At 39.5% G+C, this 26,797-nt stretch overlaps 1 protein-coding gene across 10 annotated transcripts in view; it reads right to left on the reverse strand.

Moving 5' to 3' along the window:
• Window positions 1-26,797, reverse strand: part of MTFR1 (mitochondrial fission regulator 1) — a 141,744-nt gene that overhangs the window by 68,875 nt on the left and 46,072 nt on the right. For 5 of the 10 annotated variants that reach the window (XM_063643265.1, XM_055286215.2, XM_055286213.2 and 2 more), the window contains exons 4-7: window positions 22,689-22,804; window positions 6,863-7,098; window positions 4,524-4,770; window positions 3,768-3,936 (exon numbers count right to left, since the gene is read on the reverse strand). In XM_063643265.1, coding sequence (XP_063499335.1) covers window positions 3,768-3,936; window positions 4,524-4,770; window positions 6,863-7,098; window positions 22,689-22,804 — 768 coding nt within the window. Of the gene's footprint in view, window positions 1-1,227; window positions 2,803-3,041; window positions 3,337-3,767; window positions 3,937-4,523; window positions 4,771-6,862; window positions 7,099-22,688; window positions 22,805-26,797 lie in introns of those variants that run through there. The other 5 variants (XM_055286217.2, XM_055286216.2, XM_063643264.1 and 2 more) reach the window with 2 other exon arrangements.

A 26,797-nucleotide genomic window follows, 5' to 3' on the forward strand; every position in this document is an offset into this window, starting at 1 on the left:
AAGTTATCAGAACTATGGTTTTTCCAAAGTAAGTATTTGTTTCTGCTAGTTATTACCATGTGTATTCCTCTTCACCAGAGACACAGACACATAGGCATTCCTAATACAGAAAGAAGACACAAGTCTTAGGCAGAAGGGCCTGGCACTGGGGAAACCACCAGAACTAAAGACTGCAAGTCCTACCCCTCCTACACCAAGCCTGCACAAGCAAGTGCATAGGATGATGCCTTTCACAGGTGCCAGGGACCACCAGAGAAATCATTCTATTGGAAACTAGAGACCCTGTGTAAAATAATGCAAAAGTAAAGATAACTTATTTAACGGGGGATCATGTAAAGCTCCAAGTCCAGTGTTCTCTGACTCAGAGCTTCTCATTCTGTCTCATATTCTCTCTCTCTCTCTCTCTCTATATATATAGGATATATATATAGGATATATATATATAGGATATATATAGGATATATATATATAGGATATATATATAGGATATATATATATAGGATATATATATAGGATATATATATATAGGATATATATATAGGATATATATATATAGGATATATATATAGGATATATATATATAGGATATATATATAGGATATATATATATAGGATATATATATAGGATATATATATATATAGGATATATATATAGGATATATATATATAGGATATATATATATAGGATATATATATATAGGATATATATATATAGGATATATATATAGGATATATATATAGGATTATATATATAGGATATATATATGAGATATATATATATATATATATGGAGAGTCCCTCAATCAGAACTCAGACAAAACATAGGAAAGTTAGTTACCTTTCTTTCTCATACCTAGCTGAGGTATGAAGTATAACTATTCTTAAGGTCTTTCTTTTACTTCAGGTGTTGTTGTGTTGGGTGAAAGAACTAGAAACTGAATGAGGTGGGTGTGGGAGAAGCTGGGAAGACAAATTTCACCAATCTCAGAAGTAGATTATGGGTTTGAGAACCCTGAGACTACTCGGATACCTCATGACTGTCCTGTTTGTTTTAATGCTGAGATCCCTTTATATGAGAAAAAGTGAATGAGAGGTGATGTTAAGAGCTTATTTTAAGGCATATAATTCCACTTGAAAAATGCAGAAAGAAAATTATTCTAAAGAAGCTGCATGTGCAAAAGAATCTTCCCTATTGTGAAAAAGGAAAAGAAAATGGAGGCACTATGATCCAAGGGAAATAAAACAGTTTGCTTTATTTTAAAACAGTAACTTCCTTATATGGGGGCACTGTCCAAAATTCAATACTGATACAAAAATATGTTTCTTAGGAGGTCAAAATACGTTTCAGGTGAATTTTCTGAATTTTGCTAAAGAGAATTTTAAACCATATAAAACAAACAGGTGAATGAGAGGTGAACATGAACATGTGTAACATAAGCCACAGTACAAATTTAAACAGAATAACCAAGCCATATCATTACCCCAAATCATTTTTGTTAATATTTAGGAGAATGCGTATATTTTCAAGAACTTAAAGGTGAATCTCTACTCCCATCTCCTAATATTCCCAGGAAGTATAACTTTCTTCTTTTACTAGATTTAAATATTCCAAATATTTACTCCTGGGAGGATACTCTGGCATTAACTATAGCTGAGTGTATCAGAAATAGAAAAATCATGAAGATTTATAAAGCATTGAAAAAATAATCATTTATAACAAGTCCTTAAAAGCCCCAGATGAAAAAGGCAGTTCTCTGCTTCTAATAACACCTATGGTTTATGCTGTGTAATATAATTAAACAAAACAGCATTCTGACCAATGATAATTTACAGGAAATTCATTTGCCAAGTCAATGTTTCATTAAAGTTAATATTTTGGCTTATATTAAATTTAACTCTTAACTTAGCAAAGTCATCTTTATGATGCTATTTAATAAACTGAAAGGAAATAAGATGGTACATTCTGAGTTTTTACTTAATAAGAAATTTAATTCAATAATTTGATTCATCACTACTGGAAAACTACATCTTTCTTCCCTGTCTGTACTGGATGGCAATGACGTGAAAGCAGCTTTCCTGGTTCTCAACTTCCCTTCAATGGGAAGCATTATGGAATTTCAGCAGTGAACATCATCTGGTTCCTATTCAAACCCCAGCTCCAAGAAAATGTGAGAGGGAATCTAAGATACAAGTTCTGTTCAAGGCAAGAAGTTTCCAATCTCAAATATTTCATGCCAACAACTTATGTTATACCAGCTGTTCCATCACTGAATGCTAAATGATCACTGAAAACAAACGAAGATAACAATGCCCTCATTGCCGTCATTCATTACTAATTTTACATAAACTGTTTATGTCCAAAAATATGCATATAAAACACTTATACAGATAAATTAGTGTTAAGAATTTAAAATGTGCAGTAACATCCACAGATGTCCGTTTTGTGTTGTGAAATCTATACAATTGTTTTCAAAACTGGAAATCTGAACGCCCTGGCCACATATTAGAAACATGTCAGAACACACATGTTGTGGAGAACACCAAAGCTGACCATCTCACAAAAGCAAAACCAAACTTAGTGCTTTCATTATTGCTTAATCCTCTAATTAGCCTGAAAAGGAGACGACTGAATACTAACGTCAGGTATTTACTAAACAGTGTTGATTTCTACTAGCAAACTTGGCCCTCACAAATCAACAGGGGAACCAGGAGTCTTTCGCAGCTCATTGTCTATTAGGAGTCTGATACATTTTCAATTAAAGCCTTCATTTTTCCTGTTGGCTTCAACATGTGTGGCCCAAACTAGAAACAAACAAAAAGTATAAATAAAGATATTGGTTCAAGTAACAGTAATGATACGCCCCCACCTCCCAATCATGGATTAGAGGGCTGGGTATGTTCTGCATGAAAAACCAAGCAACTACTGGGAATATTAAAACCTTTACAAATTGACAGGTTGTTATGAACACAGAACATTATCAACAGAATGAAAGGTAAAGAAGTAGCCAAACTGCTTCCTATAAATGGAAACTACAACCATCTTGGCAGTACCCTGCTTTTGTTAAATTTTACTTCTCTTAGTAAAGAGAGAAAGTACAAAGTTTCCTTTCCAGTGTCTTAAGAAGTTTCAAAGGTGCTGGAATTTCTGAGATGCCTGCCTCTCTGGAATAGATAAGCACACACACGCCCCAGGACAGTAATGTTAATAAAGGGAATGTATCAATTATTATGTGAGAGCTTCCATGAGATGTACTCAGTCTCCACCTTTGACATGGTACACATCCTCCAAGGCCCACATCAAATCTCACCCTCTTCAGAAGACTTTCACAGAGTGCCCTGAGAGAAAGTGATCTCACTTTACTTTGAATTTCTATATCACAAAATATACATTGTTACTATACTGAATCTCACTTCACTATGCTTAAATAAAAATATAACCCTGCATAGAAAATGTAACATTGGAGATTACTTAGTAGTGAGTTCAGGGGTTAACTTTGGCTTTCTTCTTTCTGCTCTTCTACAAGTTTCAAATTTCCAAATGAACAACTATTATTTTCATAGTTAGAAAAGTAAAAGTGTAAATGCTAAGCAAAGATGTCATCCTTTTCCCAACCAGCCGTGATCAACTTGTAAGGCAGGGACCAAATCCTGTATCACCTCCCTTTGGAACTTACAGATGACACAGATGAATCACTTGCAAAATGCAAGTGCTTGGCAATGGGATGGATTTCTACGTAACAGGAAAGAAATCTGGGCAAATAACTCACCAACACTCTCTCTGAGGTGGCCTCTGATTCAGACTTTGGAACTCCTTTTTCAACTTCATCTTGGCTATCACTTCGATACCGATAAGCAAATTTCTTTTTCAGAGCCTCTGCTATGAGGGCAGCAGGGTCAGTAGCATCCACTGGCTTGGGCTTCACATCTTGCTCTGACCTTAGAGAAGTGAACACAAACCAAGGGGACAGGTCAATACACTGGCCACCCTCAGGGAAGTACTTTGTCAACCTTTTGCCTGACAGCACCTTTCCAGCATCATAGCTACCCATAGAGACCTGATAAATACTGCTAGCATTGAGATGGAAGCCTAGAGCTAATGCTCAACAAAAGCACACAGGAGTCCAATAAAGGGCCATGTAATGTGTCTGCAGAACATGGACTCTACTCTCCTTCAGGGCAAATAAGAGTTCCCTCTTCCATGCATGTCTAGTGACTGTGCTAGTGGTACACAGCATGCCTTTACTGAATTAGTGAATGCCCACTGAGCAACCGCAGTGAAGACTTTACATGAAAAGGCTGATATTTAAATAAAATGGGAAAACTAAAAACATCACCTGGGAAATCTTATTTTGCTAATCTCTTAGCTACTGTGTTTAGAAGCCACTGGGGCTCATCTTTTTTTTTAAACTAAAAACTTAAATATTCATGGCAGTCATGTTATAAACAAAATTCCTCAAGAAGCCTGGTACTTTGGTTTTACAAGACAAACAAATGGGGAAGAAAGAAGGTGAATGTATCCTCACCTCTTCACTGACCGAAGTTTTACACTGTTCATATCTTTAAGGATCTCTAGCATATTTGGCATGTCAGGTTTCTTTAGACTGTTCTTAACCAAAGTCTTTCCAGCATTGGCTCTTTTCTCTCTTCGTTCTTTAATCAGATCAACAGCAGATATACTTTTGTGGAGCCCCAGTGGAGGAGCAGGTGGGGGTGGTGGGGGAGGCGGAGGGGGTGGTGGTATGGTACCAAATGTGGTAGAATCTAAGTCATCTACAAACAAAGGAAAACAAACTTAATCCTGCTGGTATTAAGCAAAGAAAATATCAGTTTTTAAAAGCAAAATGATGTTAAAGATTTTTGTACCCCTAAAAACAATATCCTTAAAGTCTCAGTTATGTAAGAAGAAAGACGGTTTCAGTTACTTCTTGAGAAATGCCTGAATCTCAGCCACTGTATCATTCAATCCAAAACTATCCAGATGGAAAATTTCCATTTAATTTAACAGAGGTGTTTTTGTGATATCAAACGTTCAAGTTTGACTGTAGCACAGTTTGGAATCACTTTTAACAGAAATATAAAACAAAGTACTGCAAAAACAAGTCTATCTTCATTACATACAGTTTGACAATTTAGTACTATTTTAATGATTTGAGAAAACTCTGACAAATTTGTGATGCATTTTAAGCATATTTTCATATCAGACTTACTAAGCATTAAAAGCCTGCACTGGGCCGGGCTCAGTGGCTCACACCTGTAATCCCAGCACTTTAGGAGACCAAGGCAGGCAGATCGTTTGAGCTCAGGAGTTCAAGACCAGCCTGAGCAACACAGTGAAACCCTGTCTCTAAAACAAGAAGTAACTAAGAGTTACGGAAATGAAGTAAGGACCTAAAAATCCTCTTTCTGCATAACTGGAGGTTAGAAAGTTGTTTATTGGGTGAACTAGTTTGATTGGGGAGGTGTTGATGTAAAAGATTTTTACTCAAAAGTTTCAGCTTATAAATAGAACTTCAAAATTATCTATTTATGGTAGCACTTTCCCAGTCGGCCAGAAGAGGGAGGTAAAGCAAAAGGAAAAATCAATTTAAGACAAGAAAAAGGTAGGACTGGAGGATTTTAGCAAGTTACATGCATAAGCACAGTCCAGCATCAGCGCCCAGAGTGCCTCCACCCCCACCCACCTCTGCCGTGCCCAGGTCAAATGAGCTTTCCATGCTGGATTACGTTAAACTCCAGAAGTATAAGCCAAGTGGCTCAGAGGCAGGGTAATTAATTGTCCTTACCCAACAGAGCTGGTTAATACTGAGTGAGTCTTGCCAGGCCTTAGAAACAACAATAGGAAAATAACCACTACTTGCCAATAGGTTAGTGGGCTAGGATTTCAAGGCTACAGTTTCCTCCCCAATGTGAGAATGTCACACTAATAAACCCAATGGTGTTAGACCAGAAGACTTGAATTCAGGTTCTACTCTGTGCAAAAGGAAGAAGAATAACTATTAAATAGCTGCTGTGTGTTAAAGGCATTTTATATACTTTCCACACTTATTCTCACAATAACTCAGTAACATAGGTACTATTATCCCCATTTTAGAGCAGTAAAGGTAGGTGAGATGTCAAGTGCTTGCATCAAGACATGCAGGTGGTAAACACCACTCAGTCCAACACGTACCACACAGAAACCCAGGCTCCCTTCACTAAGTAGACAGCAACCCATGGCATTACCTCATGTCTGATATGGTTGGTGCCATTATCCTAGACAACTAAGTTTCCCATTAGAAAGGAAAGCATCCACTACATAGCAATTCAACTGTATGAATTTCAGTGTTTTCCAAAGGATACTTCCTAGTCATCTTCTCTGACAGCACCAAGATTGTTCAAAATGAACACCATCTAAACCTGACCTGGTTGTTTTGGACTATGCAAACAGGACTGACACCTGTTTTTTTTTGTTTGTTGTTTTGTTTTGAGATGAAGTCTTGCTCTGTCGCCAGGCTGGAGTGCAGTGGCGTGATCTTGGCTCACTTGGTTCTCCACCTCCCGGGCTCAAGAGATTCTCCTGCCTCAGGCTCCCAAGTAGCTGGGACTATAGGCACGTGCCACCACGCCCAGCTAATTTTTATATTTTTAGTAGAGACGGGGTTTCACCATGTTGGCCAGGATGGTCTCGATCTCCTGACCTCGTGATCCGCCTCCCTAAGCCTCCCAAAGTGCTGGGATTACAGGCATGAGCTACCGCACCCGGCTGACACCTGGTTTTCTAAGAACCCCAATAGCTGTTACTTACTAATTAATTTAAAAGTAAGTAGCATTCTCCTAACTTCTAGTTTGCAAGTTAAAACTAACAAATGTAGGACTTACAGACCTGCAATGAGATTTTGCTGCTCCTGCTGGGTCACAATTTTGGCAATCTGAGCTCTGAGAGCAGCAAGTTCATTTTCAAGAGCACAAATCTTCTGCAGTGCTTCCTCATTTGCCAGTGCTGGGGTCTTCAGCTGAGGCTCTTCTTGAGACAAGTCTGGTAAGGAAATCTGTCTGCTTGGGGCCTTCTCAAAGAAAAGAAGGTCATCCTGAAGAGGTGGCCTTGATCTGACCTCTGTCCTGCAAGGAAGACAGAAGATGGGCTGTCACAGGCTTTGTAAGAGAACGTGAAACACCATCCTCACCTGACAGTGTATCCGCATTAACACCCAAGAACCTCTTTTCAGACTGATCTTACATAAGTCCCTTCATGTAAGGACAAAAACAGCAAAGCATTTGTCAACCTTATGTAGCTACATACCACAGTTGGGGTTCTTGCTGCCATCATTTTTCTTAGTCAATCTCTACATACTATGAACAAACCAACTCCATCAAGAGGCATCACAGATTTTAGCAAAGTTTTTGCTAATTGACGTTTTCTTTTGATTTGAACTAAGAAGCTTTTTTATGCCCTTCAAAGTGGTAAGCTAATTACTAGTTATGTCTGACAACAAAATCAAATCAGTAATCCATCAGCCTTTCCCTACGGTCCTGGCATCTACATATTAATGTCAGTGTTTTCCATGTATGATAGAATACATCAAATTGCAAGACACATGATAACACTGTGGACAAAATACAGCATCAAAAGCTAAAAGGAGAAAAACGAATCATTATCGCTGAACCTATGCAGCAGCTATATTAGATGGTCTTATTTGGGTTAAAAAAAATTTTATGTGTAGCACCCGAGGTAGCTCCAAATGAAGTTGAGGGTTGAGAAAAAATTTGTATTTCTTTTCAATTGTCAATTTATATACTTATCCATTTCCTCTTATTTTCTACAACGAAGTTTTCCCAGCCTGCATCCCCCTGTAAGCCCTTTTCTATCTTAAATTCTTTCCCTCCAGAAAAAAATCATAGTCTCACTTTTCCCTTATACCTGCACCCTTCAAAAATCTGTATCCTCAAAAAACTCCTGCATACTGTCTCGACATTATAGTCATTTAGAACCCTATAATACCAAAAGAACTCTCCACACAAGGACAGGAAGTAATTACATTTATAGTTCCCAAATCTAGATGAAACTATCTTGACAGCAGTAAACCCAAGGCCCTAGTGCTGCATGATTTGGGAAAAGGCTCTTTTGTTTGAAAGCTGCTGAAAGAGATGGGGAACTGACATTAAATGTAACCTCTGTTGTCAGACATGAGACTGGGGTCTTTCCTCTCTGTCATCACATTTAATCTGAACGCCATGGGGCAGACGCTATTATTTTATTGCTGAGGATACAGACTCAATATCACGTAGCTAGTGTGTGGAAGACTCAATACTGAAACTGAGATTTACGAAGTTTTTTCATGCTATTAGTTACAAATTTTCTATGAAAAATATATTAGTGTGACTTAACACTAATTCAAAAACTTAATATTTTTTGAAATATCCATAACCTGGAATATGGATACACTGTAAAGAAGAAATCTGCCCATTTCCAGTCAAAGACTTTAACCACATTAGTTTATCACTACTTTACAACACTGGGAATGGTTGAATGATTCCACCAGGATTGCCCTCTTCGGCATACTCAAGACTGCATGGGAAAAGAATGAAGGAATGCCTTGACTTCGGGGTTTTAAAGATAAGAAAAGAGCCCACAACTGACTTCCTTCTCCTCACTTTCAATCAACATTAACACATCGTGCTCAAATGGTTTCACAGTCACAGATTCCTTTGAAAATCTCATTTTCCCAGGTAATTGATCAGACACACTTCTCACAAAATTCGGCTCATACAGTTTCAGAAGTCACGGCCCTAAGGTGAAGAATCTCTGACTGGCCCTGCTACAAGCCTACACTAAAAGGCAAGCGAAAGCCAAAATCTAAGTACCCCTCACCCAGGGCATGGGCCACGTGCTAATTAAGCCTTGCTCCGGTGCACAGCATGCACTGGGACACAGATTGCCAGCTGCTTCCTCCAACAAGCATGTTTCCTTTCCCTTTTTAAAAATTACCACCAAAAAAAGGAGTAGAAAGAAAGAAATCCTTACTTTAGGGCAGCAATGTGCCCAGCTTAAGGATGACATTTCCCAGTTTCCCTTGCAGTTTTGTGTGGCCATGGGACTTCGTGTGGCTAACAAGATTGTAGGCAGAATGTTGATGAGGCATCTAGGAGGCCACTTGGGAGGTGACTCAATGGCAAAGTCACTTCCACTTTAGCCCCAGTTCCCCTTCCTCATGCTAAGAGTCTTGAGTGCAAGGTGATGTTTTAGAGTCACACGGGGCCAGAAGCTCACAAGGATGTGGAAGCCAATGCTACAGACGGCAGAGCCTGGCTGGGCCCTGATGATGCTGTAGGGCCACTGTCAGCTCTAGCCCACCTAACCTTAGATGTTGCTGATTTGAGAGAAATAAACTATCTTGAGAGAAAAGTAGAAACTCCCATTGTGTTTAAGGCACCATTCTTTTGGGCTTCTCTTTCAGCTTCAAACACAATCATAACTGTTAGGACATTTCAACATTAAATTCCACTTTAGTTTTCCTTTAAATGGATATTGGTGTTTTATTTTTGCTTGACAGCTGTGAAAATTCTTCTTCATTCTACCTTGTGTTTTGAAAAGGGGAATCCTGGCATGCTTAGGTTTTGGTATTATGCACTGAATTCGGGTATTTTTCTTCATACCTAATTTTTTATGCCATATTAATTAAATTACCATACATAAAGGAAGCTTGCAAACTGCTTTTTGCCTGACACACTTTTATTAAACAAAAAGATCTGGAGTATAAATATCCTTGCTCTAGGCTTGGCATGGTGGCTCACGCCTGTAATCCTACCATTTTGGGAGGCTGAGGCAGGAGGATCACTTGAGCCCAGGAGTTTGAGACCAGCCTGGGCGACATGGCAAAACCCCTTCTCTACAAAGAAATACAAAAATTAGCTGAGCATGGAGCCTGTAGTCCCAGCTACTAGGGAGACTGGGATGGGAGAGATTGATTGAGCCCGGGAGGTTAAGGCTGCAATGAACCGTGATTGCACCACTGCACTCCAGCTTGGGCAAGACAGCAAGACCCTGCCTCAGAACAGTACAATACAAAATGTCCTTGCTCTTACCTAGCAACTATAATATCAACTTTTTAAATCTGGAATATTTGTGGGATAGGGAAATGTTTGGCTCACAAGGCTTCAATTGCTGTTTCCTTTTGTAGCCCCAACAATGAGAAAAAACAGTTAATTTTTTTTTTTTTTTTAAGTACAGGAAGATTAGGCTGGGCACAGTGGCTTACAACTGTAATTCCAGCACTTTGGGAGGCCGAGGTGGAAGGATTGCTTGAGTCCAGGAGTTCAAGATCAGCCTGGGTAACAAGGCAAGACCCCATCTCTGCAAAAAAATTTAAAAACTAGCCAGGTGTGGTGGCATGTACCTGGGGTCTCAGCTACTCAGGAGGCTGCGGCAAGAGAACTGATTGAGCCCAGGAGGTTGAGGCTGCAGTGAGCTGTATTTATGCTACTGCATGCCAGCCTGGGCGACAGGGTGAGACCTCATATCGGGGGGGAAAAAAAAAGTGGTACAGGAAGATTAAGCAAAGGAAAAAACTCCCATGAAGAACAGTACCAATGCTCTGATAAAATATATCAATCAATATACTGCAAGATATGTTATAGAAGTTATAGATTAGATGTATGTGCTCTAATCAACCTACAATAAGGAAAATACTTTTTTAATAAGTCATTAAAACTTTGGCTCTTTGTTGATACAACTGGCTAAATTCTGATTTCTACCTCTCCTTCAAAGAGTAGCGCAAATAATTTTGCTAAATAGTTCTATACAACAAGTACATTAAGTTACAAGTAAATAAAAATTAGTCAGTTTATTGAATGAACCATTAAGGGGGTAGGGAGCATTTATATTTATATTAAATTACATTTAACATCATAATATATTCTTAATATGCTTCTTCATATATATTCTTGGTAATGTTTTGGGTTTAATAAAACTGAACAATAATGATTTTTTTTAAAACTACTTCTTGAAAGAACTAAAGGAAATGCAGGTAGGTAGGATAGCAGGAGTGATAAAATTCTAGTCTTAAAACCAGATCTATGCAAAATGTAGCATTCTCAAATAAATGTAGAAATAAAGTAGCATACTTATTCAAAACTGTAGTGCAGAAAGAAGGAACAGGAGTAGTAACTGTGAGTTTAGAGGAAGAGACCAATCAGATGCAGTGTTCTTAGGACAGAGGACATGCTCCACAGCCATGCGTGTCAGGGATGAGGGGTACCTGGAAGTGACAACGAATGGAAGTGGAACTGAGAAGAGAGAAGAACAGAACCTGTGAAGAAGTATGTATCTCTAGACCCCTGCCGTCTTCGCATTTCCGCAAAGCAAAAGTTTGCTTTGTTTGTCAAACCTACCTGAAAGAATGAATATATTCATAACTATGAATGGAAATAAGGATGATTGTTTTCATATTATGTAGAGGATTCATGGAGCCTATATACAGAAAATAAATGTTGGATACCAGAACCTTTGTTGCTGATAAATGAAAAATGACATTATAGTACTGTTTATTTAAAAACTAGTGGTCACATCAGTAAAGATTATATCCTTCCTCCCCTAAAATTCTCCTAGACATTACAGGATCTAAAAGTATTAAATGCTTACAAGTTTGCTTTAAAATGTTATCATTCAAGTAAGCCAGTCTTCAAATTCTATGAACATTTACCCTTCAATAATCTTGTTCCAGAATTGGAACAAGATAATATGACACACTAGATTAAGATAGCAATTGCAAGGCATATTTGAACAGCTTACTTTCTTTAAAATATCTTCAAGGCAAAATAAACTGTAAGAGAAAATTAATAAGTATTAAGCAGAAACTACAGTGTTTTTTTAAAAAAAAGGATTAACTTTCTATATCTCCCCATAGCTTGCATGATGAATTTTTATCTTTTTGCTCTTTTTACTGAAAATAAAGGACAAATTACTCTTTAATCTTGAACACTATTGTGCCAGGGTAAGAGCAAAAAAGTTTAGGACCTTTGACAAAACAATTTAATTAACAGTGAAGAACTGTACTTTATACTACTTTTCTATCTTTAATTATATAATTCGGCATTTCCTTATGTGAAGTACTTTAATATTTATGGGCTCAAACATAGTAATTATAGGACCTATGAAGGTTTAAGAGCCCAGATAGGGTCTCCCTATGTTGCCCAGGCTGGTATAACTCCGCGGCTCAAAGGATCCTCCAGCTTTGGCCTCCCAAAGTACTTGAATTACAAGCATGAGCCACCGAGCCCTGAGTTATTTTGTAAGACAGTCAACAAACCATTCATTCTTAAAACCAATCTGTTTTGCCACCCTTAAGAACAGAGGGCTATTAAGAACTAGATTACAAAGACAGAATAAATCCAAAATAAGAGATAGACTCTTGCAAGAATTTTTGTAATTCAGAGAAATTTTAAGAAATAAAAGCAAATACAAAAACAAAAATAACAAAGAGGCCAGGTGGGGTGACTCACACCTGTAATACCAGCACTTTGGGAGCCCGAGGTGGGTGGATCACCTGAGGTCAGGAGTTAAAGACCAGCCTGGGCCAACAGGGTGCAACCTTGTCTCTACTAAAAATACAAGAATTAGCCGAGTATGGTGGCAGGCACCTGTAATCCCAGCTACTTGTGAGGCCGAGGTACAAGAATCACTTGAACCTGGGAGGCGGCAGTTGCAGTGAGCCGAGATCACGCCACTGCACTCCAGCTTGGATGACAATGCAAGACTCTGTCTCAAAAAAAAATAAACAAATAAATAACAGAGACATCAAGCATGGATGTACCAAAAACAGAAGATAAACAGCCAAAGGGTGATGTTTCTCTTTTTTTGAGACAGGATCTTGCTGTTACCCACACTGCCAACTTCTAGGTTCAAGTGATCCTCCTGCCTCAGCTTCCTGAGTAGCTAGGACTACAGGTGCGTGCCACCCATGCCTGGCTAATTTTTTTCTTTTCTTTTTTTTAAGAGACAGGGTCTCACAATGTTGCCAAGGCTGGTCTTGAACTCCTGGCCTCAAGCCTCCCAAAGTGTTGGGATTATATTATGCAGGCCTGATATTTCTTCCTTTCCTTTTTTTTTTTTTTCATTACCTTAAACTTTTAACAGTTAACTGATGTTTCTTAAAACCATTTTCCGGATACCAATTTCTGCTAGTGAGATTTCTACTGGTTTCGTTCATTTGTTTTGGTTATATTTTGTTTATATTGGGTCCAAAATTCCCTAAGGCACACAGGTTCTTACTCAGAATAACACTACACTGAATTATCTAGCTCTCTTTTTTCCTTGTTACTGTCAAGGGAAGCCACTTTTGTAGCACAATTTACATAAATGCAAAGGCCTTTTTAGCTCCATCACCCATATTGAAGAACCCTAAGTTAAATATAATACACCTCTGGGGTCCTGTCCCCTCATCTCATAGTGAAGGGAAACTCAAAATCTGACACAGTTTTAAATTAGATGTGCCCTATTCCCAAAATGATTTCTACTGACCCTCCCTCATCTTTTTAGTTTACAGAACAACCTAGAAATGTAAAAAAACACACTCTATTGTCCTAGAATCCAGGGAGAAAAAACTGGCAATTTAGTTTCCTGAAATATAAAGTTGGGTAGAAAATTAATAATCTGAGGCAGGCGGATCACTTGAGGTCAGGAGTTCAAGACCAGCCTGGCCAACATGGTGAAACCCCATCTCTACTAAAAGTACAAAGATTAGCTGGGTGTGTTGGCGGGCGCCTGTAATACCAGCTACTTGGGAGGCTGAGGCAAGAGAATCGCTTGAACCTAGGAAGCAGAGGTTGCAGTGAGCCAAGATCATGCCACTGCATTCCAGCCTAGGCAACACAGCAAGACTCTGTCTCAAAAAAAAAAAAAAAAAAAAAGAAGAAACAAAGAAAAGAAAACTAACCATCTTTTCAAAGTGGGCAAGTGGCTGGATAAAGACAACCAGAATGGGAAATCATTTTGACAGAGGAAGCAATCCATGAGAAATCTACAGTGGGAACAGGCAGGAGTGTTGTAGGCTACAGACCCAGAAAACTAGTGGGATTCCCTCATTAGCTGTTTTAGGCTCTGTTCAACACAACCCTTCTGCTGTTTTATATTTCAGAAGTTGGATCTTCCTAAAAGTGGTATTTAACAAAAATAATCTTTCTTCCTTGAATATACTATTTTAATAACATGTTTATCAGTTCATGTCTACTGTCAAGTAATGAAGAATAAAATAGAAACCAGTAACATCTGCAGATTGATGTGCTGTGAGTAGGAAACCTTGCTTGCTCTGATCCACCGAGTCTCCTGGCCTACTCTTGCACCTCTGGCACTGTGGAGCCAGCCTGCTTGCTTGTTAAGTATTTCCTATAGACTCTTGCCACTCTGTCACCCTCTAAGAGGATGGGGATCTTCCCTGAGACTCCTTAAAAAAACAGCACATTCCATCTTATACTTAATGCTGACACTTGAAAAATTAAGCTGGATATCATCACCTCAGTCTCACTTTATTCACTATCCTTATATTACAGATTTTTATAAATATGTTTATCTTCCTCATTAGATTGCAAGCATCCTAGGATAAGGAAAACAGCTATCTGAAACATTTTTAAGCCCTATGAACCTATAAATTTTTATTTAGTAAATGAGCTTGATATTGTGTGTGACACTCTACAGAAGAACTGGATACAATTAGAAATTAATATATTAATATAGAATGAACAAATTAAACTTGAAATATTTCAAAACTCCTTAGCTGCTTTTCTACTTCGGAAGCAATCAAACGCTTGATGACAATGTCTATGATGTCAACTAAAGGCCTCAGAGATTATAGTCTTTAATTTCATCATACAGTACAAATGTTATACTGTATATTTATCCAAAGACTTATAAACCAAAAAGTATCTGAGACAGGTCTCAAACAATTTAGAAGTTTATTTTACCAAGGTTAAAGATGTGCACCTGGGAGACAGATCAGTGCCTTTCTCCAAAGATGATTTTGAGGGCTTCAATATTTAAAGGAGAAAGGGCAGATATTAGTGAAAGAGGAAGAAATTTTTAAAAGGTGGGGGTAGATAAGAGACAAAAGTTTACATTCAAGTCTCTGATCAGCTGTTCACATGTGAGGGGCAGTAGAGGAATAGTCACTTATGCATTCCTCTAGCTCAGTGAATCTGCATTTTTACATAAAATAAACATAGGGCAGATGAAGCAATCAGATATGCATTTGTCTCAGGTGAGCAGAGGGGTAACTTTTGAGTTCTGTCCTTTTCCAATACCTGGGAAGAAAAGCTATCAATTCACATTGTCAGAGTCAAATTTAGCAGAACTGTTTTAGGGTGAGGATCTTGGGGCCCACAAGGAATTTCCTAGTAGGCAAATTGTAAGAGAGGTATGTAGCTTTTTTATAATGTAGCTATCTTACATAGCTACAGAGGCAGCTTTGCTCTGATGCAAAGCTTTGGGCGGCAGGTTTGCCTGATGCAGTTCCCAGCTTGACTTTTCCCTTTGGCTTAGTGATTTGGGAGTCCCAAGGTTTATTTTCCTTTCACAGACTGTACATTCTCCTTAGAATACTACTATGAAAGAGAACACATTATCTAAGATGAGATTATCAGTTACATTGATAACTGATCATCAGTTATCAGGATGTCAATGCTTCTGTTAATTAAAAAGGAAATGAAAATGTGCACAGAAAAGAGAAAAAACGAGGCCTTACTTTCTGCATGCCACTGTACTTAATAGTTTTCTCGTTATTTAAAATTCTCTTCTCAAAGTAGAATACTTCTATTTCACAGAAATATGCTGCCCTTTTTTTTGTTTTCTTTTTTTTTTTTTTTTGAAGACAGGTCTCGATCCATCGCTGAGGCTGGAGTGCAATGGTGCATTCATGGTTCACTGCAGCCTTGACCTCCCAGGCTCAAGCAATCCTACCACCTCAGACCCTCAGGTAGCAAGGACAACAGGTGTGCACCACCACACCCAGCTAATTCTGGTATTTTTTGTAGAGATGGGGTTTTGCCATGTTGCCCAGGCTCGTCTTGAACTCCTGGGGTCAAGCAACCCACCCACCTCGACCTCCCAAAGTGCTGGGATTATAAGCATGAGCCACTGCACTCGGCCTGTACTTCTAGTTTATAAATAAAAATCTCAAGTTCAGTGCATTTGAAAAAAATCATTTCTATAATAACCAATTATGAAAGACTCATATGTATCCTGTTTTCCTGGAGACATAATAATATGACATTATAAATAATTGTTATAGAAATGTCATCAACATAAATTTCAAGGAAGAAATAATATATTGAAGAGCTTCAGCTTTCATACAAATATAAATATGAGAGGCAGAAAAACAAACTGCAACATATGAACAGTCTTAAATAGAATTTGTTTCTATAGGGACTTAAACTGTAAGTTATAAACACAGAAGGGTAGGTCCCATTCGGGGAAGATGGCAGAGAGCAGGCAGGACTAACTTGCGGCTCCCACTTGGACAAACAGAGCAGTGTGTAGAGATCCACATGGTGAACTTTGGCTCCAAAAACTACTGCAGGAACATACCAGGAAAGCCAGAGAATCCACAGACACTTTGAAGGAGGTGGATTGCAGCTCCAGGCTCCGTGGGAAAGCTGAGGAACTCCAAAGACGAAGGAATTAATTGCTTGGGAGCTTTATGGCCCTGCCCACTGCCTGAGATGCTGGTATGGTTGCAGAGAAGGGGAATAGTTATACACTGCTGGTGGGAATGTAAATTAGCTCAGCCACTGTGGAAAGGAACATGAAGATTTCTCAGAGAACTTAAAAGAGAACTATTGTTTGACCCAGCAATCCCTCTATTGGGTATATACCCAAAGGAAAATAAATCATTCTACCAAAAGGACACAAGCACACATGTTCATCGCAGCACTATTCACAACAGCACAGACATGGAGCCAACCTAAATGTCCATCAGTGGTAGACTGGATAAAGAAAATGTGGTAGCTGGACCCCATGGAATACTACACAGTCACAAAAAACAAGGAGATCATTCTTTTGCAGCAACATGGATGGAGCTGGAAGCCACTGTCCTAAGCAAACTCACACAGGAACAGAAAACCAAACACCACATGTTCTCGCTTATAAGTGAGAGCTAAACACTGAGTGCACATGGACAAAAAGAAGAGAACAGCTGGGTGCGGTGGCTCCCGCCTGTAATCCCAGCACTTTGGGAGGCCAAGGCGGGTGACCACCTGATGTCAGGAGTTCGAGACCAGCCTGACCAACATGGTGAAACCCCGTCTCTACTAAAAATTCAAAAATTAGGTGGGTGTGGTGGTGCATACCTGTAATCCCAGCTGCTTGGGAGGCTGAGGCATGAAAATCGCTCAAACCCAGGAGGTGGAGGTTGCAGTGAGCCGAGATCATGCCATTGCACTCCAGCCTGGGCAACAAGAGTGAAACTCCGTCTCAAAAAGAAAAAGAAGGGAACAACACACTCCAGGGCCTACTTAAGAGTGAAGGGTAAGGATCAAAAAACTACCTATTGAGTCCTATGCTTATTACCTGAGTGATGAAATAATCTGTACACCAAACACCCATAACATGCAATTTACCCATGTAACTAACCAGCACATGTATCCCTGAACCTAAAAGTTTTTTTTTAATTCCATTTTTAAAAAATTTGGAGTTTGGAACACTTCTGGATTTTGGATTTTCAAATTAGGGCTGCTCAACCTGTATGAAAAAATTAACTTGAAAAGAATCACGAATTTAAGGCTGGGCACAGTGGCTCACACCTGTAATCCCAGCACTTTGAGAGGCTAAGGTGGGCGGATCGCTTGAACTCAGGAGTTTGAGAACAGCCTGGGCAACATAGCGAAAACCCATCTTTACGAAAAACAGCCAGGCATGGTGGCATACATCTGTAACCCCAGCTACTTAGGAGGTTAAGGTGAGAGGATCGCTTGAGCCCAGGAGGCAGAGGTTACAGTGAGCTATGATCGTGCCGCTGCACTCCAGCCTGGGTGACAGAGCCAGATCCTTCTGAAAAAAAAAAAAAAAAAAAAAATCATGGACTCAAATGTAAAATATAAAACTATAAACCTCTTAGGGAAAAAGAAGTCTCAGGATCTAGGGCTAGGCTCTTAGATTTGACACCAAAAGCATGATCAATAAAAAAAATAAATAAATTAGACTTCATCAAAACGAAAAACTTTTGCTCTATGAAAGACCCCATTAAATGTATGAAAAGACAAGCCACAGAGTAGGAGAAAATATTTATAAACCATATATGTGACAAGGATTCATATCTAGAATATATAAAGAAATCTCAAAAATATCCAGTTAGAAAATAAGCAAAAGACACGATACATTTTACCGGAAAGAATATACAGATGGCATAAGAAGATGTTTAACATCATTAGCTATTAAGGAAATAATGCAGAGAAACTGAATTAGCCATATACTGCCAGAAGGATATAAAATAGGCTCTAGAAAACAGTTTGTCAGTTTCTTGAAAAACTAGGTAACTACTATTTGACCCAGCAACTGCACTCATGGACATTTATCCCAGAAAAACGAAAACTTATAGTCAGTCACTCAAAAACCTATACACAAATGTTTATATACTAACTTTCTTTAACAGCCAAAAACTGGAATCAACCTAGATGTCCATCAATTACTGCATGATTAAACAAACTGTAATACATCCATACCAATGACTACTACTGAGCAATTAAAAAGGATCAAGCTCTTGATGCACACAACAATTTAGATGAATAGCCAGAGAATAATGCTGAGTTTAAAAAGCCAGTCCCGCCCCCTTCAATAGCTCAGCTGGTAGAGCGGAGGACTGTAGGTGCACGCCCATGGCCATCGTTAGGTGCTGGTTCGATTCTGACTTGGAGAGACACCTTTGTTTGGCCAGGCACGGTGGCTCACGCCTGTAATCCCAGCACTTAGGGAGGCTGAGGCGGGCAGATAACCTGAGGTCAGGAGTTCGAGACTAGCCTGGCCAACATGGTGAAACCCTGTCTCTACTAAAAATACAAAAATTAGCCAGGCATGGAGGCAGGCACCTGTAATCCCAGCTACTTGGGAGGCTGAGGCAGAAGAATCGCTTAAACCTGGGAGGCGGAGGTTGCAGTGAGCCGAGATCACACTACTGCACTCCAGCCTGGGTGACAGAGTGTCTCTGTCTCAAAAAAAAAAAAGCCAGTCTCAAAGGTTACATATTGGCCAGGCACAGTGGCTCACACCTGTAATCCCAGCACTTTGGGAAGCAGAGGCAGATGAATTACTTGAGGTCAGGAGTTCAAGACCAGCCTGGACAGCATGGTGAAATCCCGTATCCACTAAAAATACAAAAATTAGCCAGGTATGGTGGCACATACCTGCAACCCCAGCTACTTGGGAGGCTGAGGCAAGATAATTGCTTAAACCCAGGAGGCGGAGGTTGCAGTAAGCCAAGACTGCATCCCCGCACTCCAGCCTGGGTGACAGAGTGAGACTCTGTCTCAAAAAAAAAAAAAAGTTACATATTACATGATTTAATGTATGTGACATTCTTTAAATGATAAAAATAGTTAAAATGAACAGATTAGTAGTTGCTAGTCATTAAGAAGGAGTTGAGGTTGGGGATGGAAGAGAAGTATGCGTGGCCATAACAGGGCAACTGGAGGATCTCTGTAGTATGGAAATGTCCTGCATCTTGACTTATCAACATCAATACCCTGCTGTGATATTGTACTACAGTTTTGCAGGATGTTACCATTGAAGGAGACTGAGTGAAAAGCATGGGGAATTTCTCTGTATTGTTTCTTATAAATATGCATGTGAAGAATCTACAATTATCTCAAAATAAAAAGTTTAAATAAAATAAACATCTTAAAAAAGAAAGGCTCTTTACCTGCTAATCCTGCAATCCCTGTGTTTATCTACTGCTATGTCGTTATTTCTACTTGTCATTCAAATCAAATTCCTTCTTTGCTCTTGGATTATTTTATTCTTGTTTTTTTTTTTTTTTTGGAGACGGAGTCTCGCTTTTTCACCCAGGCTGGAGTGCAGTGGCTCAATCTCGGCTCACTGCAAGCTCCGCCTCCCGGGTTCACGCCATTCTCCTGCCTCAGCCTCTCCGAGTAGCTGGGACTAGAGGCGCCCGCCACCACGCCCGGCTAATTTTTTGTATTTTTAGTAGAGACGGGGTTTCACCATGGTCTCGATCTCCTGACCTCGTGATCCGCCCGCCTCGGCCTCCCAAAGTGCTGGGATTACAAGCGTGAGCCACCGCGCCCGGCCTTATTCTTGTTTTATCCAGCTAATACTACTCAAATGAAATTACTCTTGCTAAATAAAGTCAATGATAATCTTCCAACTGAAAAACAAAATTGAAACTTGCTAGTTTTTCTATTTCCCTAGCCTCTAACTATTTGACACTAATCGCTACTCCTCTTCCATAAAAACTCTACCTCCTCTGCTTTCATAACAATACCCTCTACCAGGTCTTCTCCTGCCTCTTAGCTCTTTGGGTGATGGGTTGGGGTGGGGAGGGTGATAGGGGGAGGAGGCTTTTTCTTTCCTTTAACTTCAAAATGCTGGCTTCACTCAGGGTACAAATGCTCTTCATGTTCTATACATGCTTCTTGGGCATGCTCATATTCAACCATTCTATCTAAATGTTATAGAGTACAGGCCTTCCTTACCAATATCCATTCACATAAACTGTTTCTAGATCAAGGCGAATATTTCACAGAAAACTCAAACATAATATATTCCAGACTAGACTACTCTCTCTTATTACCCCCAGCCAAAACAATCTGTTTTCCTGTATTCCTATAAATTACAGCTGGGCGCGGTGGCTCACGCCTATAATCGCAGCACTCTTGAGAAGTCAAGGCAGGTGGATCACCTGGGGTCAGGAGTTCGAGACCAGCCTGGCCAACATGGTGAGACCCCGTCTCTACTAAAAATACAAAAATCAGCTGGGCATCATGGCAGGCACCTGTAATCCCAGCTACTGGGGAGGCTGAGGCAGGAGAACTGATAGAACCTGGGAGGTGGGGGTCACAGTGAGCCCAGATCGCACCAGTGCACTCCAGCCTCACTTGAGCAACTGAGTAAGGCTCCGTCTCAAAAAAAAAAAAAAAAAAAAAATTGTTTTACCATCCTTATAATTATCCTAGATGGAAACCTGAGAATTTAGGATAACTAGATTCTGACTGCGTAGGCTCCTCCTTCCTTAATCTCCATATCTAGTAAGTTTCTATGTCACTTTAATTCTTATGAATCTCACTTGGCTTTGAACCTCTTCTGCCAGTTTCTTAATTCAGTTAAATTCTGATCATCTCCTAGTTGGTCTATTTCTTGGTCTGGCTCTTTTCTATTCTTCATACTGCTTACATGTTGATTTTACTAGTGCTCAAATTTCTTCCATGGTTCCACACTGCTTTCAGGTTCTATATTGCTTTCCACAAACGTGAACTTTTCTATGTTTCTTAGTGTCACGTGTAAGACCTTTAAACCTCTACCTACTTCTCATCCTCATCTCCTACAGCTTATCCTTCTTTTCTGCTCTCTAGTCTCATTGAGCCATCTGGCAGTTCCCAAACATGCCACAATGTCTCCTGGTTTTACCTTTAAACAAGTTCTTTACTCTTCTAGGAATACCAGCCTTCCGTTTACTTGGCTCCCACTCAGCCCTCATGATGGAGCTCTAGCGTTTCCTCCTGAGAAGTCTTGCTGAACATCTCTCATCCTGCAGTGACCATCTGTAATTACTTTGTAGACTTTACAGTATCGCTTTCCTTCTTAATCTCCTTTTGACTCAAAATTTTCAGGAAACATTCTCCAATTACACAAATTCTCTACTATGATCCAGATTGATCCCTTTGCCCCAATGAGACTATTATAATTACTGTACTTATCTAAAAATTAATGATCATTGTTTCTGGTCTCAGAATGTAAACTGCTGAAGGACAAAGAATTCTGTCAATGAGGACTTAGGACATAATTATATGTCTCTAAAAACTTTATAAATACTAGCCAAGTCTTGAAAATGAACAGACTAGCCTAGGCAACATGGTGAAAACTCATCTCTACAAAAAAAATAAAAAATAGGCTAGGCAGGCATGGTGGCTCATGTCTGTAATCCCAGCACTTCAGGAGGCCAAGGCAGGTGGATCATCTGAGGTCAGGAGATCAAGACCAGCCTGGCTAACATGGCGAAACCCCGTCTCTACTAAAAATACACAAATTAGCTGGGCGTGGTGGTGCATGCCTGTAGCCCCAGCTACTCAGGAAGCTGAGGCAGGAGAATCGCTTGAACCTGTGAGGTGGAGCTTGCAATGAGCCGAGATCACGCCACTGCACTGGAGCGTGGGTGACAGAACAACTCTATCTAAAAAAAAAGAATTAGCCGGGGTTGGTGGTGCATGCCTGTAATCCCAGCTACTAGGGAGGCTGAGGTGGGAGAATCACATGAGCCTGGGAGGTCAAGGCTGAAGTGAAGCAAGATCACACCACTGCACTCCACCCTGAAAAACAGAACAAGACCCAATCTCAGAAAAAAAGGAAAATAAACAGAAAAGAAGACTGTTCAAGAAAAACAAGAGGGTGCATTACTAGAGATAAAATTAGGCTATTAAAAATAAGTGCTGCAAATAATATCATTCTTTAAAAAAATAGATATCGCATCTCAGTTCTGACAGCCTTCCAAACTAACCTCAGTCTTGCTGAACACTCTCCTTCTTCTTTGGCTACCCATCCAACATCAGCAAAAGACGCCACTGCATCCTCTCCTGGGTGGCTGGGACTCCATTCTGTTGCATGGCTGTTAATCTATAAGTTATAAATAGGGAAAGTTCTTCACCAAAGATGGCACCAAAATGTTAGAGTAAATTTTTTTTACTCACCTAAAGGAAAATCGTCAGCTCTGGTGTTAAAAACACATGAGTGGTTTCTAACTCTTCCACTGAAGGTCTCCATCATTAATAGTCATAATCATGTTGTTGCCTAATAGTATATGACAATCTCAGAAGTATAATTTAACTTTATTCAGTTTTCACAAGTTGATTTTTTTTTTTAGATGAAGTCTAGCTCTGTCGCCCAGGCTGGAGTGCAGTGGCTCTATCTTTGGCTTACTGCAACCTCCGCCTCCCGGGTTCAAGCGATTCTTCTGCCTCAGCCTCCTGAGTAGCTGGGACTACAGGCGCGCGCCACCATGCCCAGCTAATTTTTGTATTTTTAGTAGAGACGGGGTTTCACCATGTTGACCAGGTGGGTCTCAAACTCCTGACCTCAGGTTATCTGCCTGCCTCAGCCTCCCAAAGTGATGGGATTACAGACGTGAGCCACTGTGCCTGGCCTATAAGTTGATTTTTTAAAAAACTATTCTAGGAAATTAAGAAAAATTTTAGAATCTAAGCATGAGAAACCACTTTTTTCTAAAGAGATTTTAAAAGGTATGTGTAAGCAGGGGGGGTATAAGAACAAGCAAACCAAGAGGTGGAGGTTGCGGTGAGCTGAGATTGTGCCGCTATACTCCAGCCTGGGTGACAGAGCAAGACTCCGTCTCGGGGGTAAAAAAAAAAAAAAGAACAAGCAAAAGACCAATTTGAGCTAAATCCAGGAATATTTTTAAATGGCTATTATATAGCTGTTTTGTTCAATGTTTTTATATATGTATACATTATAATGTTGAAAATATTTTTTAAAACTCCTTAAATCCCCTAAATTTTAAGTAAAACTATTAAAGAACAAAAGAACAAACAGCAGAACAGAATTCTCTACCTAAGCGTAACATACATGCAAACAGAATATTTTGAAATAAATACAAAAAAAAGGCAGCCAGGTGCGGTGGTTCCTGCCTGCAGTCCCAGTACTTTGGGAGGCCAAGGCAGGCAGATCACTTGAGGTCAGGAGTTCGAAACCAGCTTGGCCAACATGGTGAAACCCCATCTCTACTGAAAATACAAAAAAATTAGCCAGGCGTGGTGGCACAAACCTGTAATCCTAGCTGCTCAGGAGGCTGAGGTGGGAGGATTACTTGAACCCGGGAGGCGGCAGTTGTAGTGAGCCGAGATTGCACCACTGACTCCAGCCTGGGTGACAGGGTGAGACGGTTTCAAAAAGAAAAAGAAAAAAAAAAGAAAAGACAAGCAGGATATCTTGAAATTTATCTTGAAAAGCAAGAAAGATAACTGAGTTAAATTTAGATTTTGTTATACCTATAATAATGCCTGAGTCAAAAAGTCAACGAATAATAATTTTTAAATAAAGTTATCAGATTAATACTTCCTAAAAGTGTGAGTGAGGTTTAAATAAAAAAGAAAAACAATCAATCCACACTTTTTAATTAGGGAAAAAATGAAAAGGCCAAAGAGATTTAGTCATTAATATGTTTATCAAAAATGTTACCCTTGGGACTCATGCATTGTTCAAACCTCCTCAATGCCATCATTGCCAAGTCAAACTTTTGGAAGATATACTTAAATAATGCCTCTTCCTTAAACACAAAATGTATCATGCGACACATAATACTAACATTGTTGAAAGTTTAAAATATCTTTAAAGTAATATTATGAATAAAACTTTAAACATATCAGCTGTTGGTATGTGTACTCTTCTGATATAATTATCTAATCAACTTAATAAAGTAGCATTAAAAATAACATTTTAAGGGCCGGGCATGGTGGCAAGCGCCTGTAACCTGAGCCACTAGGGAGGCTGAGGCACGAGAATCACTTCAACCTGGGAGGTGGAGGTTGCTGCAGTGAGCTGAGGTCGTGCCACTGCAGTCAAGCCTGGGCAATAGAGCAAGACTTGGTCACAAAAAAAAAAACCAAAATCCAAAAACATGTTAACAATAAAGTACTAAGAACATCGAGTATCTAAAGCACCTTACATTCAGCCAGGTGCGGTGGCTCATGCCTGTAATCCCGACACTTTGGGAGGACAAGATGGCAGATGGCTTGAGGCCCCAGGAGCTTGAGATCAGCCTGGGCAACATGGCGAAACACCTGTCTCTACTAAAAATACAAAATAATTAGATAGGCATGGTGGCATGCGCCTGTAGTCACAGCTACTCGGGAGGCTGAGGTGGGAGAATCATTTGAACCCAGGAGGCAGAGGCTGCAGTGAACCGTGATCGTACCACCACACTCCAGCCTGGGCAACAGAGTGAGACTCTGTCTCAAAAAATAGAAACTTTAAAATCTTGCCTTCCAGAAAAACAAAAACAAATAAACCTAATAATGAAATTATGATAAAAAGGCTTTCAAAATACTAATTTGCATGTAGTGGAAGTAATTTGTAGTCAGATGAGGAAAAAAGCATAAACTTCAGTAAGTAAATTCTCAAGGTATAAGATCAAAGGGAAGATTTTTGTACTTCTCCCTGTGTAGTTCAGAAACTTATCCAAACAGATATTCAGCAAATGGGTATCTCATACAACTTAAATAACACAACTGGGTATCATATTTGATCTCAAGAGTTGAGAAATCAGGTAATGTTCTGTTCCTACCCATTATTGAAAACAGAATGGTATCCTGATATTCCCATAACACTGTAATAAGGAGATTCTAAGTGGGTTATATGGCTATCCTTCAGCAGGAAGGTTCCCCAAGCCCTGTGAGGCTCCTAGCAGAGATGGTATTTAATGGGCTGTTTTGTACAAGTGTTAGACAAATCCTAAGACTAAAATCTGAATGGTGCCTTCCTAAGGTGCTATTTCATGAGATGATCAATGTGATCATGACCCTTTGTTTAGAAATAAAAATTCTGTTCCAATATAATGACTAGTTGCTAGAAAGTTCGGTATGTTTAAGACAAAGACTTCTTACTTTCCTACAGAAGTTACAAAAATAGCTGTTTTCTTCTAAAACATCTATAAAAGGAAACAAAGTGTGGGGAGGAGGGAAGAAAAAAAGAAAAACAACAAAAAACAAAGTACTACTTTTCTTTTTTGTTGTTGTTGAGACCAGGTCTTACTCTTGTCACTCAGGTTGGAGTGCAGTGGTACCATCTCGGCTCACTGCAACCTCCTGCCTCCCAAGTTCAAGAGATTCACCGTCAGCCTCCAGAATTACTGGCACACACCACCACACCTGGCTCATTTTTTGTATTTTTGGTAGAGATGGGGGGTATCGCCATGTTGCCCAGGCTGGTCTCAAATTCCTGGGCTCGGGGGATCCACCCACCTCAGCCTCCCAAAGTGCTGGGATTACAGGCATGCACCACCACGCCCAGCCAGTACTACTTTTCTAAGAATACATATTCAAAGAAATATAAGTTAACTCATTTTCAGGATATCATAAATAGTAATTAAGGATTAAACACATTTCTCAATTTTACATCTATAAAATTCAATAATGCCTCCATAAAATTAGTATGTTAAACATAAAATGCCAGCTTTTGCACAAACTTTAAAAGAACAAAACAACAAGATATAACAAACTATTCCACGGACTTAATTTGGATCTTACTTAGGCCTTAATTATGCAAATGATATCATGTCCATAATACGTGCTCAATAAGATGAAAATGTTAATGATGCTCTCAAGAACCAATTCCAAAACTAGTAAGATGTATGTCATTTCTACTTGACATCCTGTCCCACCAAACAAAATAGTTTTGGCATTTAAGTCAAACTCATTCAAAAGACAAAATAAAACCAGAAAAAAATCTTCTTTATAAAAGGCCGTTTCAGGTGTTGGTGAGGGAAGCATTCATTGAGTGACAAAGGCATGGGACGCAAAGGACAATTTCCAGGACAATGCACTTAGTAAAGTACAAGTCAAGGTGAAGTCGGCCCTGGCAAGGACTGACAGTAAG

The sequence above is a fragment of the Symphalangus syndactylus genome, chromosome 7 (assembly GCF_028878055.3).
Source record: "Symphalangus syndactylus isolate Jambi chromosome 7, NHGRI_mSymSyn1-v2.1_pri, whole genome shotgun sequence".
Taxonomy (NCBI): Eukaryota; Metazoa; Chordata; class Mammalia; order Primates; family Hylobatidae; genus Symphalangus; species Symphalangus syndactylus.